General features: G+C 47.2%; 2 protein-coding genes across 2 annotated transcripts in view; one reads left to right on the plus strand and one right to left on the minus strand.

Annotated features, from left to right (window-relative positions):
* The window catches only part of ZDHHC15 (zDHHC palmitoyltransferase 15), a 40,850-nt gene extending 23,025 nt beyond the window's left edge, over positions 1-17,825 (minus strand). The window contains exon 1 of the mRNA XM_083596531.1: positions 17,638-17,825. Within this exon, the coding sequence (XP_083452657.1) occupies positions 17,638-17,755 (118 nt within the window). The 5' untranslated portion in view covers positions 17,756-17,825. The remainder of the gene's footprint in view (positions 1-17,637) is intronic.
* A 503-nt stretch (positions 17,826-18,328) lies between these two features.
* Positions 18,329-23,534, plus strand: part of LOC310754552 (uncharacterized protein) — a 90,098-nt gene continuing 84,892 nt past the window's right edge. Inside the window, exon 1 of the mRNA XM_083596617.1 lies at positions 18,329-18,542. The gene's annotated coding sequence lies outside the window, so the exon portion shown is untranslated. The remainder of the gene's footprint in view (positions 18,543-23,534) is intronic.

Raw genomic sequence — 23,534 nt, forward strand, 5'->3', positions numbered from 1 at the left:
AGAGCGCAGCCATTGGAGGACTGTGCCCTGGATCCCCACGTCGGCAAGGCGGTGGTCTAGGAGTTCGTGATCGACCATGTCGAAGGCTGCTGACAGGTCTAGAAGAATCAGCAGCCCCGACCCACCTCGATCCAGCTGCCTGCGGAGATCATCTGTTAGGGCGACCAGAGCCGTCTCGATCCCATGACCAGCGCGGAAGCCGGACTGGAATGGATCGAGAGCCGATGTTTCATCCAGAAACCTACCAAGCTGTTCAGCAACCGCTCTCTCAATCACCTTACCCAGGAATGGAAGATTCGAAACCGGGCGGTAATTGGATAGATCTAAGGGATCTAATGATGTTTTCTTTAAGAGCGGACGCACCACTGCCTCCTTCAGTTCCCCTGGGAATATCCCGGTGCCAAGGGACAAATTGATGATATCCCCCAGGGGGGCCCGCACCTCGTCTGGACACGCTCTAATCAGCCATGACGGGCACGGGTCAAGAGGACAGGTGGTGGGCTTTCCAACTTGGAGGAGTCTGTCCACATCGGCTGGAGATATCCGGTCAAAGTGGTCCAATACTGGACCCGAGGACAGTTGAGGGGCCTCCAGTTCATTTATTGTATCCAAATTGGCAGGAAGGTCATGGCAGAGCAACAGGACCTTCTCCGCAAAAAAGCTCACAAATGCCTCACAGCTGTGTGTCAGATTGTTATTTAAATTTGGCTGTCCTTCAAGGGACGTTAAAGACCTAATTATACTAAATAATTGCGCCGGGCGAGAGCTAGCGGATGCAATGGAGGCCGAGAAGTAAGACTTCTTAGCGGCCTTCACTGCCATCTCATAGGTTTTCATAAAAACCCTATAAGATGTTCTTGAGGCTCTGTCACGGGCACCCTGCCATACTCGCTCTAGCCGTCTGAGATCCCGCTTCATTTTCCGAAGCTCCTCTGTAAACCAGGGAGCCCGGTTTCTGCGAGGTCGCAGAGGGCGCTTAGGTGCGATCTCATCGATGGCTGCCAGGAGCTGGGTATTCCAGCCCTCAACAAGCTCAGTCAATGAGTCGCCAGGGGGAGCAAGGTCCCGCAAGGCTTGACGGAATCTATCAGGGTCCATCAGCCTCTGCGGGCAAGCCCAAATCGGCTCGCCACCTAAGCAGGGTGGGGGTGGAAAGTCAATCCTGGCTTTCAAAGCGTAGTGATCAGACCATGGCACCTTCATCAAAGGAGACATGATCACATCTATACCGGCGCCAAAGATCAAATCCAGCGTGTGGCCTGCTTGATGTGTGGGGCCCGAAACAAACTGGGAGAGCCCTAGTGTCGCCATGGAAGACACCAGGTCCAGAGCCTGTGAGGAGGGAGTGGCATCAGCATGGATGTTGAAGTCCCCCAATACCAATAGGTTAGGGAACTCCAAGGCCCAGCCAGCCACCGCCTCCAGCAGGCCTGACAGGGTGGCTGCTGGTGCGCTAGGTGGCCGGTACACCAGCCAGACAGCCAAGCTCACCTCAGAGCCCCACACTAGGCCAACACATTCAATGCCGGGGATCAATGGCGATGGTAGAGCCCCGAAAGAACAATCTTCCCGGATTAATAATGCCACCCCTCCCCCCCCGGCCCACAGTCCGTGACTGGTGGAGGACGGAGAAACCCGGGGGCGCCATCTCTCGTAAGGTAACAGTTTCCCCTTTGCGCACCCAGGTCTCTGTCACACAAGCCAGATCGACCCCCTGCGAGGTAAAGAAATCTCGCAGGGTGGCGGTTTTGTTGCCTATAGACATTGCACAACACCAGTGAAGGAGGTGAGTAATCCTTGCTCACCCTACCCTCGTCCCTCGGGATGGGGCGCAGATTGGAAGGGGTACGAGCATATCCGTATCTCGATCCCCTTCGCCTATAACATCTGCCCCCACCGCCATACCTCCCTCGCCCCTCCACGGTAGCAATCTCAAGCCTCATACTTGCCTCCATTTACGAAATAGAAAAACAAAACAACCAAAACAATTATACCCAAACAAAACCAATCCCCACCCCACTCAATATCCAACCCCAAACCAAAACAAAACGGAACAAAACAAAAATAAATAGATAAAAACCACCATTCACGGAGGTACAACAGAGTAAACAGTAAAAACACCTTTAAAACACCTTAAAATATATAAAAACATCTTTAACATTTGCTGCAGCAGCACCAGTGTCCTTAAAGCTGTCACGGAGGAGAGCCTGGGCCCCGCCCCCTAGGCCAGATGGAGTTAGCCTGAGGAGGGAGCGGCCTTCCCCCACACTCACGGTGCAGCAGCAGCGATTAGTTAGACTTAAGTGGTTAGACTTATGGAAAAACCTTCTGCCTGGGATTGAGAGTGAAGAAGTTCCTCCCTGGTGCATAGTTAAACTATGGAACTTGTGCACACAGGAGTCAGTGATGGTCATAAACTTGGATGGATTTAAAAGAGGATTAGACAAATTCATGGAGGACAAGGCTATCAATGGCTACCAGTCACGATGGCTATGTACTGCCTCCACAGTTGGAGTCAGTAATGCTTCTGAATGCCAGTTGCTGAAAACTACAGGAGGGGAGAGTTCTCTTGTACTCATGTTCTGCTTGCTGGTTTCCTACAGGCATCTGGTTGGCCACTGTAAGAACAGGATGCTAGACTAGATGGGCCAATGGCTGGATCTAGCAGGCTCTTTTATGTTCTTGAGGATGCTGCCAACTGGGAGGGGTGAGGGTGCAATGAGATTAAGGGCCACTATCTGAACGATAATCTTGGTGACTTGATTGCCCTTTTTACCCATTGCTGTCTTTTTTTATTTGTATATATTTTATTTGTATATATTGCTTGTTTTATGCTGCTATGGCCGTTGGCTAATGCGAATAAAGTTTATCTATCTATCAACTGGGAGGGGGCTGCTGCTCAGCAACATCTTCTGATTAATTCTTTTGAATTTTGTGAGTTGGTATTGGTGTCAATACAACCAATAATTGCTTATGAATTGTTTATTTTTACTTTACTTATATGCTATTGTGATTGCTGATTATACTAATGAAAATGTTATTTGCTCATTTTAATGCTTTATTATTTTGCACTCAACGTTGCTGTTGGCAAAACAGCATACAAATATCACATAAACTCAAAATAAATAAAAAACCAACCAAATGACCAGATGGTTGCCATTACTACTCTCAAAAACTTGCTGGTGATGGAAAGATTCACCACCCAGCCAAATCACACTCATATTTATCTAGATGATATTGTTCCACATAGAGGTGAAAGCAAAGACAACAGCAGCTGTTAACACAAGCACATTTGATTTGTTTCAAGAGTACTTATTTCCAAGTAAGTACGTCAGGAAAGGAAGCTTAGGTAGAACGGTGAAATTGCACCCCATCCAGTTTATCAAGTTTCAGGTGCTGCACCACAAAAAACACTCCAGTAAAACCTGCCTTTATAATCCCATTCTTGCAAAAATAATGCTTGAACTGAGGGGGGATTTACTGTGACAGGTGAACCAGTGATGGTTCTCACTTCTTTCTGAATTGGAGGGTTGCAAATAAGGATGTGGATTAAACCCTTTACAGTGCTTTTTCCGGGGGTACTCAAGGGTACACAGGATCAACACCTCCCCCGCCCCCCCCCCATGTTTAAAGAGTGGCGCTTACTGTAACAACTTCATGGTGAGTTCTGGCACCTTTTTTTTTCTTTTTAAAGAAGCACTGCCCTTACCTACACCTATCATTTGTGAATTGATTTTTTTTTATCAAGCTACATATGTTAATTGGGAAAGAGGGTGAAATGGTTTCTCTCAAATTGGTTTACAAATGTCAGAATATATGTGTCAGAATATGTATGCTTTTGATGACTGTTTTCTTGTGTAGTGATCACCATATGTGGCTTTTTTGCTTTTCACTTCCTTCTGACTTCATTTCCTTCTAATTCCACCCCCACATGTGTGTGTGTGTGTGTGTGTGTATATATATATATATATATATATATATATATATATATATATATATATATATATTATAGTTTTTTTGGGGGGTCAGTATAAGTCAGGGATGTCAAACTCAAATTCATCGGGGGCCGCATCAGCAGTTTGGTCACCCTCAAAGGGCTGGTTGTATCTGTAGGACTATGTGTCCACTCTTTATTATCATAAAATTTTAAGCAGAATAATAAGCAGACCCCCCCCTAATAAGCAGACCCCCCCTCCCCCCACACACATACATCCTATGTACTTACAGTACAGGAGAGAAGGGTTCAGGCAGCCGTTGGATCTGTCACATCACAGGATGGCATGCGCTCAATATAAAAACTAGTGGAGGTTTCCTGAATGCATGTAAAGTGGAGGTTTCCTGTGTAGAACGGCCGGCGCCGCTAGAGGGCAGACGTTCTCTGGCTTGTAGGCTGCCGCGCATGCGCTGAAGAGGCGCCTTTCTTGTGTCAAAAAAAAAAGTGAGAATAAAAGGTGAAGGCTGGTGGCAGGCGGCGGCTACACGGGCCACATGATGAGGTCTGGCGGGCCGGATTCGGCCCGCGGACCTTGTGTTTGACACCCGTGGTATAGGTGATACCCATTGGTTCCTTCAAAACCTGTGATGCTGTGTAGGTGATGGCAGACTCTACAGTGGTACCTCAGTTTTCGAACGTAATCCATTCCGAAGACCGTTCGACTTCTGAAACATTCAAAAACCGAGGTGCAAAGGGCTGGCTGCAAAGTCAATGGAGAAAATTGAAATAAAGCTCAGCAGAAGCCGTTCGACTTCCAAGGCACATTTGAAAACAGAAGCATTTACTTTCGGGTTTTTGGTGTTGGAAACTGAAACGTTTGACTTCCAAGATGTTCAAAAACCAAGGTACCACTGTATGAGCAGAAACCAGCCAAACCTTTCAGCCAGTCATGTACTGGCATTTACATTAGGAAGAGGCTGCCACATTGTCACAGAGACAAATGAGGCTAACCCCCCATACATAGTTGGAAGCAGCATCACTTTGTAAAGTGGAAGAACAAGAGGTTTTGAGGGTAAGATCTGGCTGATTCTAACAAGCTGGACACAGAGAGACATATCTGCTTTGTGCTGGATCCAAATTATGAGCTTGAGAATCTCCCTGGGACCAGAATGGGGAAGCAAGATCTGTTGGGCTGTTAATGCTGTGAGCCCTTCCATCCTAAGTGCAGGTGGCATGTATGGGTAAATAAAACCATATACAGTGGTACCTCTAGATGTGAACGGGATCCATTCTGGAGCCCTGTTCACATCTAGAAGCAAACGTAACCAGTGATGGCATGTCTGCGCGCGTCGCTTTTCGCCGCTTCTGCGCATGACGCCATTTTGAGCGTCTGCGCATGCACAAGTGGAGAAACCCGGAAGTAACGCGCTCCATTACTTCCGGGTTGCCGCGGAGTGCAACTTGAATGCGCTCATCCCGAAGCACATTCAACCTGAGGTATGACTATATTCTAAAGACATCACCATCTCCATTGACTCATTCCAAGGAAACCAGTGTCTGGGTTAGTGCTGGAATCCCATGAGTCTCTCACCACTTGGAAATCTGGATTCATGCAAAAATACATAACTGCAATTCAGGATAATACTTCATGCATATGATGAGGTGGACTAAAGCTCACTAACTCTTATGCTACCATAATTCTTTTAGGTGTCACGAGATTCTTTGCTGAGCCACCTGTCCGTATGTGTGTCTTCTCCCATTCAAATCACATACTCCCGCTACCACTATAACCACTCACCAGGGAATGAGGATCCCACATACAGTCCCAGACATGTATTCCTGCCCTCAGAGCCATACACACAACTGCTGGTTTTGTCTTCCTTCCACAACTGCCCCGAACTGTGAACAATGAGGCAATATTCATCCACTACATTCATCCATTAAGAGCATAAAAAAGCCTACAGGATCAAGCCAATAGCCCATCTAGCCCAGTCCAGTCTCACAGTGACCACTCAAATGCCTGTGGGAAACTGCCTCTTGTGAGAGCGAGTTCTATAGTTTAACTATGTGTTGTGTGAAGAAGTTCTTCATTTTATCTGTCCTGAATCTCCAAACCTTCAGCTTCACTGGATGTCCATGACTTCTAGTTTTAAACTTATACTCTTAAGACTTTGCTATTAGCAAGGGAGGTACTTTTCTGTGATTACATAGACACACAGATAAAGAATTTGGAACTATCACAGAATCTGGCATGGATGTTATACTGTGCTTCAAGGATGTTCTCATGCCATGTTAGAATATATGCATATACATGTCTGAAGGAGATCTCAATGCACTCTTTACACAGCAGCAACCACAACTGGAAGTGTGCACATCCTTCTTTTCAGGTTATAGCTGCACACATCTTTTGCTCCTAGGGTTGCTTTCATAACTGAAGCACAGTAAACAGTACCGCGTACGAACTTTACCTTTAAAGCACATTCATTCTTTCCCTGAAATAATTCTAGGCCCTGTTGGTCAAGAGTTACACTTCTCAGAAGCTCTTAATGAAAGATGGCAGGATTCAATAAAAGATGCTGCAAGGGTCAGGCAGGAAGTCAAGCAGGTTATATGTCATTTTAAAATGCCATTCCTGATGGCTTTTCAAGCTTATGTTGTCAAGTGAGGTTCCTGGCAGAGAGGGCTTTTTTGCACCCTGTTGAGCTGCTGGAGGAGAGGGATCTGGCGGCTCAGTTCAGAAAAGGCAACTAATGGTGGGGAGGGGAGGGCACAGAAAATGGTGCATGGTATAGAGAAAGTAGAGAGGAAAAAGCTTTTGTCCTTCTTGCATTACACTAGAATAAAGGGTCATTCAACAAAGCTGAATTTGGGAAGATTAAAGAGAGACTAAAAGGAAGGACTTCTTCACATAGTGTATACTTAAACTGTGGAACTCACTGTCACAGGGCATAGTGATGGACAGCAACTTAGATGACTTTAAGAGTGGGTTGGACAGGTTCATGGGGAATGAGGCTATCAGTGGCTGATAGTTGTGAGGGCCGTGTAATGTCTTTAGTATTGGAGGTAATAGGCCGTGTAATGTCTTTATTATTGGAGGTAATATCAGTTCCTGGGAACTGAAAGTGGAGAGAGTTGTGCTAAGGTCCCTCTTACAGGATTCTCAGGTAACCTGATTGGCTACCACAAGAACAGCATCCTGGATTAGATGGGCCTTTGGTCTGATCCAGGAGGGCTCTTCTGATGTCCTTATGCTCAGGTACTTGCACATGTCTCTTGCTCCATATGGAAAAGATCACTCTTTTACATTATCTCTGTATAAACATTGCTGGCAGCTAGATTAAATGGATGTTCCTGTCTCTAGGCAAACCTGAATTATTTCTGCGTAAGCCTGAGCCCTGCCATAAAATGGGTGAGAGGAGGAAGTGCTGTGTTCCTACGATCCAAAACCTGTTTTAGTTCACACAGTTTCCTCGTTTTTCTTTTTTCTTAAAAAACCAAAAACAAGAACAGATGCAGAACTATGTTTCCAAGCTGTTTTAATTCTGGCCACTCTCAGGGTGTGCTGTAGGAAAGCTTTGTCCTTCCTTTGAGAAATCTGGGCAGCTGAGGCAGCTCCTGCCTTACTAGAGGGCTGATTAGAGTCTTCCTGAGTCTCATGCTGACTTTCCCAGCAGGACCTCACTTGGCGCCATCAACCCCAAAAGTCGGCTTGAGTGAGAATGCTTGTTCTTTCCCCTCCTTCCTGACATGGCATAATACTCCAGCCGGCAACACATCCGCCCGCTCTCATTTTCATGCTGTGGCAGCATCCGCAAGCTGGCCGCTCGAACAAAGCCCCTCTGGAGCCTGGATTTTTATCCAAATTCTCCAGCAGGGGTTGCAATATTAATGTGATGCTATATTCCCCCTGGAATAGAGAGCATCGATGCCACATTGATTTCCAGCTCCTGTCTGTCTACTAGGGAGCGGAAGACAAAGGAGGATGAGTCAGAGAGGACCCTACACTGTTGACATGTCTGAAACTGATCACACGCTGCTGCGGCAGGAGAAGAGCCAAGATCATCCTGGTCCGTTCAGTCAATTCAGGCAATTTAATTAAAATAATTTACCCTAATCTAGAGAAATGTGTGACATTTAGAGCAAACTAAATTGTACAAAAACTGGGGATGTGGGAGGCAGAGGAATCAATTGCTATAAATACTTTACATTGTACAGATGTGTATGTTTTAAGATGTGTCTTTAAACACCTGGCAGGCCTCTGCATGTAGCCTGTTTGCTTTTCACACTGGGTGCAGCTACTCAGGATTTATTTACCTACAGTACAAATGAACTCTCTGAATAACCTCACCTCACTGGCCGAATAATCAACCCTGTACTACAGAAGAAGCTGTATTCTGCTCCCATCTGCAAGGAGAAAATAACCAAATCCTTGTTTTAATCAGTTGCATGTCTTTCTCCACAGGAAATTTCACGTTCTCATCTTCTACTTAGATTCATTTATGGTTTTTTTGGAGGGGAGGAAGTAGGCTGCATGTGAGACCCACTAAGCATGGGTCATTAAAGGAACAAAGGAAGTGGCTCTGTGCCAGAGAACAAATGGGTGGGCCTCCCACCTTCAACTGCCTATCAGTTAGAAAGACAAAAGGCCACAGTTGAGAGTTGAGTGATGTGAGCTAGAAGCTGGATGCAAAAGCTGCAGGCTGGAAAGGCAGAGAGAGAGAGTGCCAAGTCTGATTTCTGTTGGAATCCCAAGGCTGTGGCTATGGGAGAAGAAGTATCTTCTTGGGGTGTTAATGCTGCAAACTCTTCCATTGTAGGCTCAAGTTGTATGTATGTGTAAATAAACCACATATCATAAAGACACCAGAATCCACTGTGTCTTATTTCCAAAAGGAAACATGAATTCTGGGTAAGTGCTTGGAACCCCTGAAATCTTGCACCACTTAGAGACTGGGGTGGCATGCAGCACTGGTGTCAATAGTGGGGTTCATGTTTCCTGGAAGAGGTCCCGTGAGCAAGGTGTGTCTAAGTGGAAATGGAGGAACAGCAACATTCTTGCAGCAGTTCAGGTTGATGCTCCGGCACCACCAGCAGCAGCTACTGGAGCAGCAAGGTCAGCTGTTTAACAATATGCTCCAGTAGCAATGCCAGTAACAGATGGAGCAGCAGAATCTTATGAGCTGCACCTAAGGGTACTAAAGGAGTCTGCAGATGTAATCTCAGAGCCTCTGTCTATCATTTTTGAGAATTCATGGAGAAAAAGTGAGGTCCCTGTAGATTGGAAGTGGGCAAATATTGTCTACATCTTCAAAAAAGGAAACAAGATGACCCAGGAAATGATCAACCGATCAGCTTAAGATTGATACCAGGAAAGCTCCTAATATAGATAATTAAACAATTGGTCTGTGAGCATTTAGAAAAAGATGCTGTGATTACTAAGCTCAAGCATGGGTTTCTTATCAACAAGTTATGCCAGACCAATCTCATCTCTTTTTTCTTTTGACAGAGTTACAAACTTGGTGGATCAGGGGAATGCTGTGAACATAGTGTATCCTGATTTCTGTAAGGCTTTTAAAAAGTCCCCCATGATATTCTTCCATAAAACTTGGAACTGACAAACTGTGAACTGAACGAGATAACATAGGTGGATTTGTAGCTGGTTAACTGACCAAACCCAAAGAGTGCTCACTAGTGGTTCCTTCTCATCCTGGGAAAAAAGCGACAAGTGGGGTGCTGCTGGGTTCTGTCCTGGGCCCATTGTTGTTCAACATATTTATAACTGACTTGGATGAAGGTATTGAGAGAACACTAATCAAATCTGCAGGTGACACCAAACTGGGAGGGGTAGATAACGATGCAGAACACAGAATCGGGATTCCATATGACCGTAACAGATTAGAGAACTGGGTCCAAAATAACATTATGAATTTAAATAGTAACTTATGTCAGGTTCTACACATAGGCAGGAAGAAGCAGTTGCACAAATATAAAATGGGTGACACCTGGCTTGCCAGTAGTATATGTGAAAAGCTTCTTGAGGACAGAAGACCACAAGCTTAATGTATGGGACAGCTGCATATTCCTGCATTGCAGGGGGTTGGACTAGATGATCCTCTGGGTCCCTTCCAACTCTACGATTCTATGGTTCTGTGATTCTATGAGTCAACAGTGTGATGCAGCAGCAAAAAAAGCTAATGCTATTTTAGGCTGCATCAACAGAAGTATAGTGTCCTGATCAAGAAAACAGTACCACTCTCTTATGACTTGGTCAGACCACACCTGGAGTCCTGGGTCCAGTTCTGGGCACCATCATTTAAGAAGGATATTGGCAAGATGGAATGTGTGCAGAGCAGGGTGACCTGGATTATCAAGGGTCTGGAAATGAAGCCTTATGAGGAACATTTGAGGGAAATGGGTATGTTTAGCCTGGAAAAGAGAATGAAGAAGATAGAATAGCCAACTTCAAATATATAAAGGGCTGTCACAAGCTTGTTTTTTCTTGCTCCAGAGGGTAGGACCTGAACCAATGGCTTCAAGTTACAAGAAAGGAGATTCTGACTAAACACCAGGAGGAACTTTCTGAAAGTAAGAGCAGTATGCTGTGGAACTGGTTCCCAGGAGAGGTGGTGGTGGACTCTCTATTCTTCGAGGTTTTTAAGCAGAGGTTGGATGGCCGTCTCTCATGTGTGATCTAGTTGAGATTCCTGCATTGCAGGGGGTTGGACTAGATGCCCCCCAGTGTCCCTTAGAACTCTACAATTCTATGAATCTATTATTCTAACTACTGATTTAATGAAATGAAGTAGCTGCAAGCAGAGTGAGTGAGACAGGTGTGACTATGGGGGATGGGAGCCCTTCCTGATGAGATGCTACAGGGAGTTGAAAGTGACCTGCTTTGATAGAGTTACAAACTGCAAGGTACCCAGATGGAAGGGGTGGCTGCAGAATGTAAGCAGCAATTTACTAATGTGGATCTGAATTTCAATGGCATCCTAGCTACAGACATTGTTGAAGGTGTAGCTCTACTGGAGGTGTTAAGTAACTGAAGCAAAACAACAAAGCATTGCTAGGAGTGAATTATCTGTAACTTCCATATCTCCATCTCACAATGAAGAATGCCTCTCTATAGCACAGAAGTAGATGGCACATCCAGAATACAAAGCATCTGATCTTCTGCTTCGGTGAGACAAATTCCACAAATGTATTATTGTCATGATCCTTTCTCAAAACAACCCAAGGCAACTCACAGAAATACAAAATATATACAATATACAAAGCTTAAAGCCAAAGAATGAATGAATGCATGCATGCATATTTTACTAAAAACAACCCCATCTCTCAAAAATTACAAGATCAAAACTGGCAGAATATGCAATTAACCAAACACAACAAGAGCTAAGGATCAGAAAAACAGCCCATCACATACTGTAAAATGCCTGAGTGCACAGAAACATTTTAACGCAGCAGCAGAAACAATAATGTCAGTGCCAAGCAGGTCTCACTGTAAATTTTAATCATTTATGTTTTTAAAAAATCAGGGAGTCCTGAGGTATCTTAAAGACTATCACATGGTAATTGTGACATTAGGTTCTACGTTACACCATCCATGGTATCAAATCCACTCAAAAGTAACAGACATGTAGCTGCACACATACACACACATTAGAGTGAGTTTAACTATGCACTGCATGAACAACTGAAACAAATAAGATTCCATCAACTGAGGTCAACAAGTACACCATGCTATGTACTTGTTGAGCCCTACTGATTTTCTTGACGAAAGACACTCCTGTGAAAGCCTTCACCAATTTGGTGACCTCCACTATCCTGGATGCAGTTTATGGAAGTTGTAATCCAAAACATCTAGAGCACGGGTGTCAAACACAAGGCCCGCAGGCCGAATCCGGCCCGCCAGACCTCGTCATGTGGCCCGTGTAGCCGGCGCCGGCCGCCAGCCTTCACCTTTTATTCTCGCTTCTTTTTTTTTTTGACACAAGAAAGGCGCCTCTTCAGCGCATGCGTGGCAGCCTACAAGCCAGAGAACGTCTGCCCTCTAGCGGCGCCGGCCGTTCTACACAGGAAACCTCCACTTTACATGCATTCAGGAAACCTCCACTTGTTTTTATATTGAGCGCATGCCATCCTGTGATGTGACAGATCCAACGGCTGCCTGAACCCTTCTCTCCTGTACTGTAAGTACATAGGATGTATGTGTGTGGGGGGGAGGGGGGGTCTGCTTATTAGGGGGGGGTCTGCTTATTATTCTGCTTAAAAGTCTGAGCGGTAAACTTTGGATATACTGACCACTTCCGTGTCACTTTACAGTGGTATAGGGACCATAAACTACAATCAAATAACCCAAAAATGTCCAAGAAAAGAAAAGTTGATGCAGAGGGAAGGCAATTTCAGGAGAGATGGGAAAGTGAATACATGTTTGTGATTAATGGAGACAAGCCGGTATGTGTTATTTGCTATGAGGCAGTGGCAGTGATGAAGGAATACAATTTACGCCAGCACTTTGAGACCAAACATGGAGCCAAATTTGCTAACCTTAGCCACCAGGAAAAGCAACAAAAGGTCCAAGAATTAAAAGGTAGCCTGCATTCTCAACGGAATATTTTTGCAAAAATGACAGCAAAAAATGATGCAGCAGTGAAAGCCAGCTATCTTGTGGCTAAAGAAACAAAACAAAGCTCAGATCACGCATCACTGATGATAACCTCCATGCTGTTTTGCGGATTGCTACAGCACAAGACCTAATGCCAGACATCGATGGACTGACCTCAGGAAAACGATGTCAGCTTTCTAGTCAGAAAAGTTAAAAAAAAGTTAATGCCTTGTGTTTGCCATATGTGTAATAAACAGTGTTTGGAAATATTTGTATGTTTAAAAAAAAATAATTACTGTCTGTTACCAAAAATCATTTTTCAATAAATTGTACAATAATTGTACATTTGAATATCTACTTGCCATTATTCTGACTATGTTTCTGCTTTCAGAGCTAGTTATTACTTATATTATTACAAAAAACAGTAATAATTGAATGCAGTGACAATAATTTATAATAATAAAGAGTGGACACATAGTCCTACAGATACAACCGGCCCTTTGAGGGTGACCAAACTGCTGATGCGGCCCCCAATGAATTTGAGTTTGACATCCCTGATCTAGAGGGCACCAGGTTGAAGGAAGCTATCCTATAGGCAGCCCTCACTTTCCACAACACCACAAATGAAACAATTATTACTAGTAAACAAATAGGATGTATGGCTGCTGCCAAAAGCTGCCACCATGTGCCTTCCCTCCCCTTCCCATCAACAGTCATTACAGTGGTACCTCGGATTACAAACGCTTCAGGTTACAGCTGCATCAGGTTACAGACTCCGCTAACCCAGAAATAGTACCTCGGGTTAAGAACTTTGCTTCAGGATGAGAACAGAAATCGTGTGGCAGCAGCGGGAGGCCCCATTAGCTAAAGTGGTGCTTCAGGTTAAGAACAGTTTCAGGTTAAGAATGGACCTCCAGAATGAATTAAGTTCTTAACCCGAGGTACCACTGTACTGTGCTTCTAGTTTCTCAGCCTTGCAAATGACAGCCTAAGAACTGAAGCTGAGGTGGGTTGGGGACACTCACAGCAGCACAATATCACAGCACACACATTTTTTTTATTCACAAGCCAGGCAGATGATTTGGGCTGCAGCTATACATCCTCGGTAATCACTAATTCCAGCAAGGGTTAACCGGCCCAAGTCTTGATTCACAGCAGACCAAATGGTTCCAAATCTATGCATGAACCCCAGCTCAGAAAACACTATGCTCTGTTGAAGAAGACTGCTAGCTCTTACAGCTGTGGAGAAAATCTTGACAATGTCTAAGCAGACTCTGCTAGAGGCTCAGAAAATAGGGGAGAGGAAGGATTTCTGCACATTTCCATAATTACCTACTGGTGTGCTTGCCTCTTCTTAATTATGTTGTAGGTTTGGGGAGCTCAGTCTGGATGATGCACTGAGACCCTTCCAATTCGTGGGGGACAATAACCAGTGAGGGTTATAATCTAATGGAGGAGGTTGGCCAGACAAGTTTCTCTGTAAGACAATAATGTAATGGGTGGGGCCTTTCTTCCATGCCCCCTCCTGTTAGATAGGAGAACAATAGCTAGAATACAGTCATACCTCGGGATAAATACACTTCAGGATAAGTATTTTCGGGTTGCGCTCCGTGGTGACCTGGAAGTAATGGAGCGAGTTACTTCCAGGTTTTGCCGCTCGCGCATGAGCAGACGGTCAAAATGACATCACGCGCATGCGCGGGAGCGGCGAAACGCAACCCGCGCAGTCGCGTCTTACATTCTATTCAGGATGGGGCTCCGGAACAGATCCCGTTCGCATCCCAAGATACCACTGTATTATATTGAGGGCAGAGCTGGAAGGAGACACAGACACACGGGTCTGCGACTGCAACTAGTGGAGAAGTAAGATCTATTGGGGTGTTAATCCTGTGAGGCCCTCTGTCCTATATTCAGGTTGTATACATCTGTAAATAAATATATCTGAAAGACACCACAGTCTTTGCTGATCTTCATTCCAAGGAAACAGAACCTGGGTAAGCACCTGGAACATCTCACTTTGAGATGTTTGACACACACACAACTCCCCCACCCCGTGCAAAATCCACATACCTTCACCAAGTCAACAATGCTTTGGAAAGGTATGTGCCACGCCTATTTCTCACCCACTTCAGAAAAGGATCCAAGAAGACACTTCAGTGGGCAGTATTACCAGCAAGGCAGATCAAAGACCAGTACAGTACTGTTGTTGATAAATCAGCTATCAGGATTTAAATTTTTACTTCTGCCTGCTTTATTAGCTCCGGGGGGGGGGGGGGAGATGTGAATTTCCCCTCTGCATGTGCCAGCTTCATCATGGAGAAGTACTCAGTGATGTATATACTGATTTTGTGAAAGCATTGACACAGGCTAAAGGACAATCTGTGCTAAAAATGCTGATCTGTTTATTCTTAAACAAGAATTCACAATTGGAGGTAATGTGAGCTGATTCAATAAGATGGAGGCTCAACCTATATCTGATGCTCAGTTGCACGTATATTTACTCACATTTTATCTTCCTTAGAAAAGCAACATAAACAACAAAATAACATATGCAGCTGTGGGAGAGCTGTGAGGACTAGACTGGGGAAAACAAGGAAGTTTATTCTACAAGTAAACATGTGTGCTGGGGAGGGGGCAATGCCAAGCAGCATGATCTCCAGAAGTGAAAGCAGCCTCTCACATCTCCTTGCTCAAGACAGAATCTGGCCTGAATGCTTTTGGAAAAGGGCGGGCGCAGGAAAGAACTACAGGTGACTGGCAGTAGTTTGGGCCTTAAGCAGCTGCCTTGACTGGTCATGTGGAACTACTCCTGCTTTAAAAGGCATGTGTTTTATTTATTTTGAAATGTATCTGATGTCTCCCCTGTCTGGCTGACAAAAATGTGATAAAACCATAATGAGAGTCAGTAAAATCAGTACAGCAATCATGCCAATTTACCCAAATGTCAACCAAAAGACCTATAAAGTGGTACCTCAGGTTACATACGCTTCAGGTTACATATGCTTCAGGTTACAGACTCCGCTAACCCAGAAATAGTGCTTCAGGTTAAGAACTTTGCTTCAGGATGAGAACAGAAATCATGCAGTGGCGGCGCGGCAGCAGCCGGAGGCCCCATTAGCTAAAGTGGTGATTCAGGTTAAGAACAGTTTCAGGTTAAGAACAGACCTCCAGAACGAATTAAGTACGTAACCCGAGGTACCACTGTAATAAGAGGCATTGGTGGGCTTCTCTGTGAAGGCTCTTCCACAGGGAAATGACCACAACCAAGAAAGTCCTGATGAAGGCTTTGCATTACAGTGCATTCCTGAGTGCATATCATTTCTGTATGTTACTTCCTATGCTATATGCATAATCTTGGAAGGAAATATATAAATTTTCCCTCCCTTCCTCACCACAAAAAGAGCACCAACCCTCCCAAACATCATCCTTTCCACCCTAATAATGTAAGAAAATCCCTGCTGTATTAGACCAAAGGCCGGCTAGTTCATGTTGGTAGGAGAGGGAATGAGCATCAATATATTCTCCCTTCTCTCACCTTGGATTCTTGGAAACTACTAGCTCTGTACTTTAAACTGGTGTGGCAGGCAGGCATGTTATCAGAGTGGTACAGCACAGCCACTGTGCTGGACTTTGCCTAGGGAGACCTGGAGTCAAATTCTTGGCCTTGAAGCTTGCTGGTTATTTCTCCTCCATTTAGCATCAAATCACTAGCTTTGCTTTCACCCAATTCCAACACAAGCCTCCCTCTAAGCAGGCTCGTTTCCCCTCCCAGCTAACCCCATTCCCAATGACAAACCATTTCCAAATCTGACTTATTATTATCCTCATCATATTATAATAATTATAATGCCAACCATTTCATTCACAAATCAATTACTGTAACATAATCCGAAGGGGTGATAAAAACCAAGTCAACAGAATGCAAGCTGAAGTATAATCTGCAGTATTCTGACTTGATGGTAAATATGTTTGATCTGTTTTGGATGAGTGATAAATAAGCATGTTGACCATTGACAGAAACTGATCGTTTGGCCAGTTACAAACCAAGGTAATGTTTCTTTTTTAAAAAAATCATGATTATCATTTCTATAGAAAGTCCATTTTATTTTTATATAGAAACACCACAGCTTCTCTAGCAGAGCTAGGTAGCTTTGTTCTCCTGCCTCACACCAGGCTCTATCTCCCCTGCTACAACTGCCTCAGGTTTTTGTGCAACACAATCAAGGCTGGCTCAAGAGGGTGGCAGGATCGCAGCAAAAACAGAAAAGGAAGAGGTCAGGCTAGAGAAAGAGAAGCATTGGGTTTGAATTCACCCCACTGAAGACTGAGAACCAGGAAGTCCCTTGTCCCAACCTCGCTCCTGCTGAGAGCTCATAACCATCTCAGTGTCTTGAGGGGGCAACGCTGAACTACGAAACCTCTGTTAGGGCTTGCTGTGCAGTACTGTACAGTATAAGGACTCAGGGCCAGCCCAAGACATTTCGGCACCTGAGGACCCCAAAATTGTGGTTTCCCTTTCCCCATCAGGGAAGAAGGGGGTCGGGGAAAACCCACATCAGGAACATGGGAGGTGGCGCGGGGGGCGGGGGGAGAGACCGACAAAGGGATCTGCTGCCCCAGGCGGACCCTCCTGCCTGAGGGGGTCGCCTCACCTCGCAAACTCCCTCAATTACGCGCAGTGGGCTCTTGCCTGCACCCCAGCAAGGGTACGCAGGGAGGTTTTCAGCCACCGCTTCAGAAGGAGATGCGGAGCTGACGGCGTCGCATTTACCCGGGAGGAAGCCCACCTGTGCCCTAGGAGGCTTACTCTCTGGGAGACAAAGTGCGCCCAGGATCCGCGCAGCCCCCTTCCTGCCTTTGCTCAGAGGGAAACCCCGGTGCGTTCAGAGGGTCTCACTCCCAGGCACGGCGTTTACCCACGAGGAAGCCCACCTGCCTCCCTGCGGGCGGGGGGGGGCAACGTGCACTCGGGATCTGCGCGTCCTCCCCTTGCCTTTCCCTCCCAGTTACAACTCATGAGGAAGCCCGCCTGTTTCCAGTGGGGCTTGACACCCAGGGAGAATCCGTGCCCCTTGCGCTCCACGCCCAGCCTCACCCAAGCAGAGCTCGAAGACGTAGGCGTAGTAGGACCAGAGCACCACCAGGGTGATGATGGCGACGGGAACCCAGCCGAAGACCCGCTGGCAGCACCGCAGGCCCCTGGACAGTGCCATCTTCTCCCCGCCTTGCCCGGCCTGGCGAGGCGGCGGAGGCACATCGACGGTCCATTTAGCGAGGCTGGAAGGCAGGGGCGGGGCGCGGGGCGGGGCGGGCAAGGAGCCCGCTCGGAACTCGACTCCAGCGCCTGGGTGGGGCGGGACCCGGAGAGGTAGGAGGCGACACTTCGAAGCCACACTTCGGGGTTCCCCGTCGAAGGCGCCTTTTGCTCACCAGGCGCCATTCGCGGGGCTGCCTCGAGCATGTAGGCTGGCCTCGCGAGGCTTTGGAGCCCTTGGCGGTATTAAAGCTGCCGAGAGGTCAATGGGATTGTTGTATTAATTAATAATTAGGTCATTTAATGCTGCCGCTGCAGCCAAATAAGCCCGTACGGGCCCTTGGCATCCTCAGCCTGGAGCCAAGCCTCGCGGGGGGGGGGCACCAACGCAAAGGACATAGGACATAGGGTCGATCAGTTCCCCCACCTAAATTGGTGGTGAAATGGAAACCCGAAGCGGAGGGCTGCTTGTAGCAGTCTAATTTCTCTATCTCTTTGGTGGTAGAGTCAGCGGTAAGGCGGAGCGGGGAAGGCTGGGCTTGCAGCACTTTTCATCCAGCTGTTCTGCAGCGCCATCTAGTGAGGACTTTTTCAGGAACAGCAAACCACTTGGCGCTCCAGTGACCCATTGGACGAACTCTGCTTACATGACCCGAAAAGCTGTCTGTGGACAAATGCCGTCTCCCTCAGCCTGAAAGCGAGATTACCTTTACCTTTACCTTACAGCACCAGGCATGGGAAGACAGGCAAGCCTCTCCAGACTTCATTTAGTGAAAACTACTTGCTATACTGGTTGAACATACTGGGAAAGGGGGGAGAGGGGCATCACGCCTTGCCTGAGGTTAGGAGATAACAGCACGTGATAGCTGTTAAATGTTCAGAAAAAGTCAGAAACCCAAGGCAGTATAAGTTCCTCAACTACATTTATTCAACAATTGGGAGTGACAACAGCTCACTCGTAGGAAAACAAGAACCGAACTGACTGGACAACGCAATAATAATGCCAAGCATGAACTGACCGTTGACAGTTGAAAGAGCATGCGCTTACTTGCCATTAGAATGTTCGTCTACCAACGCTTATACGATTGGTTAGATCGCGCCTTCTAACATAAACTGCATTAAACCCAATACATAGCACTCCTCCCACCCCAACTTCCTAACAAAAGGAACAAACATAGTCATCAAGGTGTGCCGGCCTTTTCCGCTCCTGCTGTGACTGTCGTGGTTCCTGTGCCTGAGTGGGTGACCCAGGAGGTTCCTCCGGTATCAACAGTCTGAGTGGGGCAGTCAGCGAGGCCGGCTCCGAAGGGATCACTGTCGATGGAGCCACTGAGGATTCCAGCCTGAAATCGCCCTGCTGGGGTAACTCAGTCACCAGCAACCCGTCTGGTTCCCACCTGGCCTGGACACAGAATCTCCCAAAGTACCCATTTCTCTGTCCTCTGGTTCCACTTGAAGTTCCGTGTTCGGAGGTGCTCTGGCTCTGATATGGTTGATCCCCCCTTCAACCCTCTTGTATAAATCAAACCCCTGCGTCCAGTCACACTTCCCTGCGTCGCTCTGCTGGAAGTTGACGCGGCAGGGGAGCAGAGCTGCAGCGGTCCCGTCCGTGTGAGATGAGGGATAAATCAAGTCCAATGACAGCTCAGTTCTTATCTCTAGAAGCGTTTATTTACAAAGCAATAAAACCGTCCGAAACTTCAGACATTCTCTTCCGTGCTCCAGGAGCACACACGCAGCTTCTGCTGCTCACCGAGAAGTGAAACTGAGTGAGGAAACAGAAAGACTTTGTGCGTCACTTCTCTGCGACAAGCCCCTCCTTCTGCTCCCCCTCCTTTTCTTCTCAGACACAGGACACACCGGAGTACTGACCCTGTCAGTTCCAAACTCCACACCCCCTCTTGTCCTGCGTCTGGAGATAGTAGCCATCAAAGCTTTCCCCATACACAGACCCTCACAGAACTCCTCGTGCTTCTGGAAGGTTAATGGTTTTGTGAAACCATCAGCGAGGTTCTTTGTTGAGGGACAGTATTTCAGAGCGACTAGCCCCTCATGAACGCTCTGACACACATTTCGGAAGCGTATGTCCAAATGTTTGGTCCTTGCTTTGAATTGCCCTGTCTCAGCTAATTTAAGGCATGGTTGATTGTCCTCATGCACCACAACAGGCTGACAATCCTCTTCACAGATTTCCTCGACCAAACACACATAGAACTCCAGTTCTCTGCAAACCTCTGATAGCGCACTGAACTCAGCTTCAGTAGATGAAAGCGCTATGAGACTTTGCTTCCGGGACCTCCACCCAATCACTGAGTCCCCAAATTTCACCACTAGGCCTGACACTGATTTGCGGTCCTCAAGGTTAGCCCAATCCGAATCCACCCAGGCGGTCAGCTTAACATCACCCTCAGCTGACATCTTGAGGCAAAAGTCTTTGGTATCTTACAGGTAACGTAGCACCCGCTTAACACCATTCCAGGCCTGCACACTAGGACTTGAAGCCTCTCTACTGAGCAGATTGACAGCAAACGCTATGTCTGGTCTGCTCCACTGTGACAGATACAACAAACTACCCAGAGCTGACTGAAAGAGTTCAGTGTTTTCGAACACCACGCGTTCTACTTGCTGACACTCCTTCACGTACCCTGTCTCCATGGGTGATCTGGCACCTGCACAATCAGACATCCTGAACTTCTCAAGCAACTGCTCAATCTTACCTTTCTGGCGAAGCAAAAAGCTTCCATCACTTGCTCTTGCGATCTCTACGCCTAGGTAGGACTTGACATCTCCAAGTTGCTTCAGCTTGAACCGCTTACCAAGCTCCTTAGCAAACTTCTCCACCTGTTCACTTGTCCTTGTCATCAACAAGATGTCATCAACAAACACCTGTGCCACTTGCTGTTGCAAGCCTGAATCTCTAATGTAAAGACAACTGTCTGCAAGAGATCTCTTAAAACCTAGCTCTTCTAAGGCTTCATGTAGGCACATATTCCAATTCCTGGCAGATTGGCGTAATCCATAGATGGATTTGTGCAACCGCCACACGACGCCTGGCTCACTGACTTCAAACCCTGGAGGAGGAAGCATGTACAACTCCTCCTGGAGATCTGAGTTCAGGTAGGCGACATCTACATCAAAATGGTTCACCTTCCAACCTCTCTGTGCTGCTATCGCCAAAAGCGTTCTCAAAGTCTCCGCCCTTGAGGTCGGCGAATATACCTCTGTGAAGTGGACACCCCTTCTCTGTGTGAATCCACGGGCCACTAATCTCGCTTTATACTGTGGTTCTCCTGCTTCTGTGGGTTTAAGTCGGTAAACCCATCTGCAGCCTACAGCTTGCTGGTTAGCCGGCAGCTGTGTGAGTGAGAACACTCCAAGAGACTCCATTGAGTTCATCTCCTTCTGCATCGCCTCATGCCATTTGCTGGCTTCTTCCCGAGGCAAGTTCTGAACATCCTCAAAGGATTCAGGTTCACATCTAGCCACACCAACCCAGACACTCGTGGCTTCATACCTTTCAGGTGGCTTCCCTTTGGTTGATCTTGCTGACCTCCTCAGCGTGAATTCTGGAACTGCGCCTGAATCACCTGGATCAACCCTACCACCCTCAGAAACATCCCCCTCTGACCTGCTGCGCCGTTTAGGGCGAACAGCTGGTCCTGCTGGCGAGGATGATTCACTCCTTAGCTCAGACTTGACAGAGACCTTTGGAGGGGTCCTGGGACTCCCTTTTGGAGAGATACGGAGCCTCTCCCTTGGAGATCCCGGCTCTGGACTCTGTGGCTGTGGACTGTGCACCTCAGCAACAGGTTCAGCCTCGTCCTCCTCCTCTTCCTCATCTGAGTCTAACAGGATTTCCGGATTTCCGTGAAGCCGCTTCCACCCACTCTGCTCGCAAAACTCAGCACTGCCGCTAATAAGCAGCCTGGACTGGTTGCCAGCAGGGTATGCGAAGCGCCACGCTTTTGAACCCGGCTCATAGCCCACAAAGATCATCTTCCTGGATCTTGGCTCACCTTTTCTGCGCATGGCCTTTGGAATCAGAACCCAAGCTGTAGATCCAAAAGTGCGCAGAAAATGGACCTTCGGCTTTTTCCGATGAAGCAGAAAGTACGGTGTGTCCCCTACACTGGAATTGAACACTCTGTTCTGCAGGAAACAAGCCGTTCGGAAACTTTCGGCCCAAAAGCGCTGTGGCAGACCTGAGTCTGCCAGCATAGCATTCGCTGACTCCTGCAGCGTGCGAAACTTCCTCTCTGCAACCCCATTTTGTTGCGGAGAGTGGGGGGCCGTCAGTCGATGACTGATACCCTTCTGCCTGAAGAACGATTGCAGCGCAGAACCTGTAAACTCCCCCCCACGATCAGATTGAAAGGACACTACTTTGGTAGAGAACCGTAGTTCTACCGCTGTGATCCAATCCCTGATCAGTGCAGCTGCCTCTGACTTCTGTTTCAGTGCAAATAGCCAGGCATGTTTTGTAAAATCATCAACCAGAACCAAAACCCACTTAGAACCAGCTAACGAAGGTGTCGGCATGGGTCCCGACAAATCTGAATGAACAAGTTCAAAGGGTTTACTGGTTTTCCTCTCAGACCTGGGATATGAGCATGTTACAACCTTTGATTGCTTACAGGCTTGACAATCTAGGTATTTGTCACATGCCTTGAACCTGCACCCAATGGTGTTGTCTGTGGCCTTCCTCACATATGACCACCCTGCATGTCCAAACCTGCGATGCCATAGGTGTAAGCAATCATGGTGTGGTGGGACATTGGCACACTGCCCTTGGGCATCTTCAATGGACTCTCCACTAGCCCCATTTTCCCACCAGCCCCATCTTCCCACCAGCCCCATCTTCAATGGGCATCTCGATCAGAAAGAGCGTGCCTCTTCTCTGGACACTGTGGATCTTCTTCCCATTCCTGAAAAAGGAACACACATTGTTAGAAAACAAAACATCAAAACCAGCAGCCATAAGGGCTGGCACACTTAGAAGACAGTGGGCAAGCTCTGGTACCACAAAAGCTTCTATCCAATGGTCTATGAAAGAGCAATAAAGAAGACCAGTTTCAGTCAATGGTCTTTGAGACCCATCAGCCAAAGTAACATAGCGTCCAGTTTTAACTGTCTTGCAGTTCCTCAAATGCCCAGACGATGTCACTAAACAATGCGTGGCGCCTGAATCGATGACGAGAGATAAAGAGTGTCTCTGGTTGTTTTCCACAGATGCCAAGGCGTTGCTAGCACTCCCATCGGTTGCCATGGCGACAGCCTCTCCCGGGCTAAGGCTCTTGTCTTTTCTCAGAGACGCTAGCGCAGCTGTGAGGTGGTGATAAGACGCCTTGTCTTTGTTTTTCTCCCCGCCTGCAGCTTTCCCACGTCGTTGCTGGGAACCTGCCCTGGGAACCTGCTTTGTTGACATTCCATGCCGGCCAGTGTCCTTGGCAGCCTGGGCCTCTAGCGGATGCTTCCCAGCGCTGTTGGACGTCGCCTCAAAGCACAAACAACTTTCGAAGCCTTTCGCTTTCTCAGAGCTCTTGGAATGGCCTGCCTGGCCTGCCCCCCCACAGCCTTTTGGGGTGCAGCCTGCGCTCTCTTCCACAGCTCCCAGCTGCTCTCCAGCACACAAAGGTGTCGAAGCAGAGAAACAGCTTCCCGGAACAGCCCCCTCTGGTCTGGCTCTCCCTTCAGCCTGGGGCTTGCTCCCTTGGCCCTCGGCTTCCTCACGGCCCTTG

The sequence above is a fragment of the Podarcis filfolensis genome (genome assembly GCF_964270895.1).
Source record: "Podarcis filfolensis genome assembly, chromosome: Z".
Classification (NCBI taxonomy): Eukaryota; Metazoa; Chordata; class Lepidosauria; order Squamata; family Lacertidae; genus Podarcis; species Podarcis filfolensis.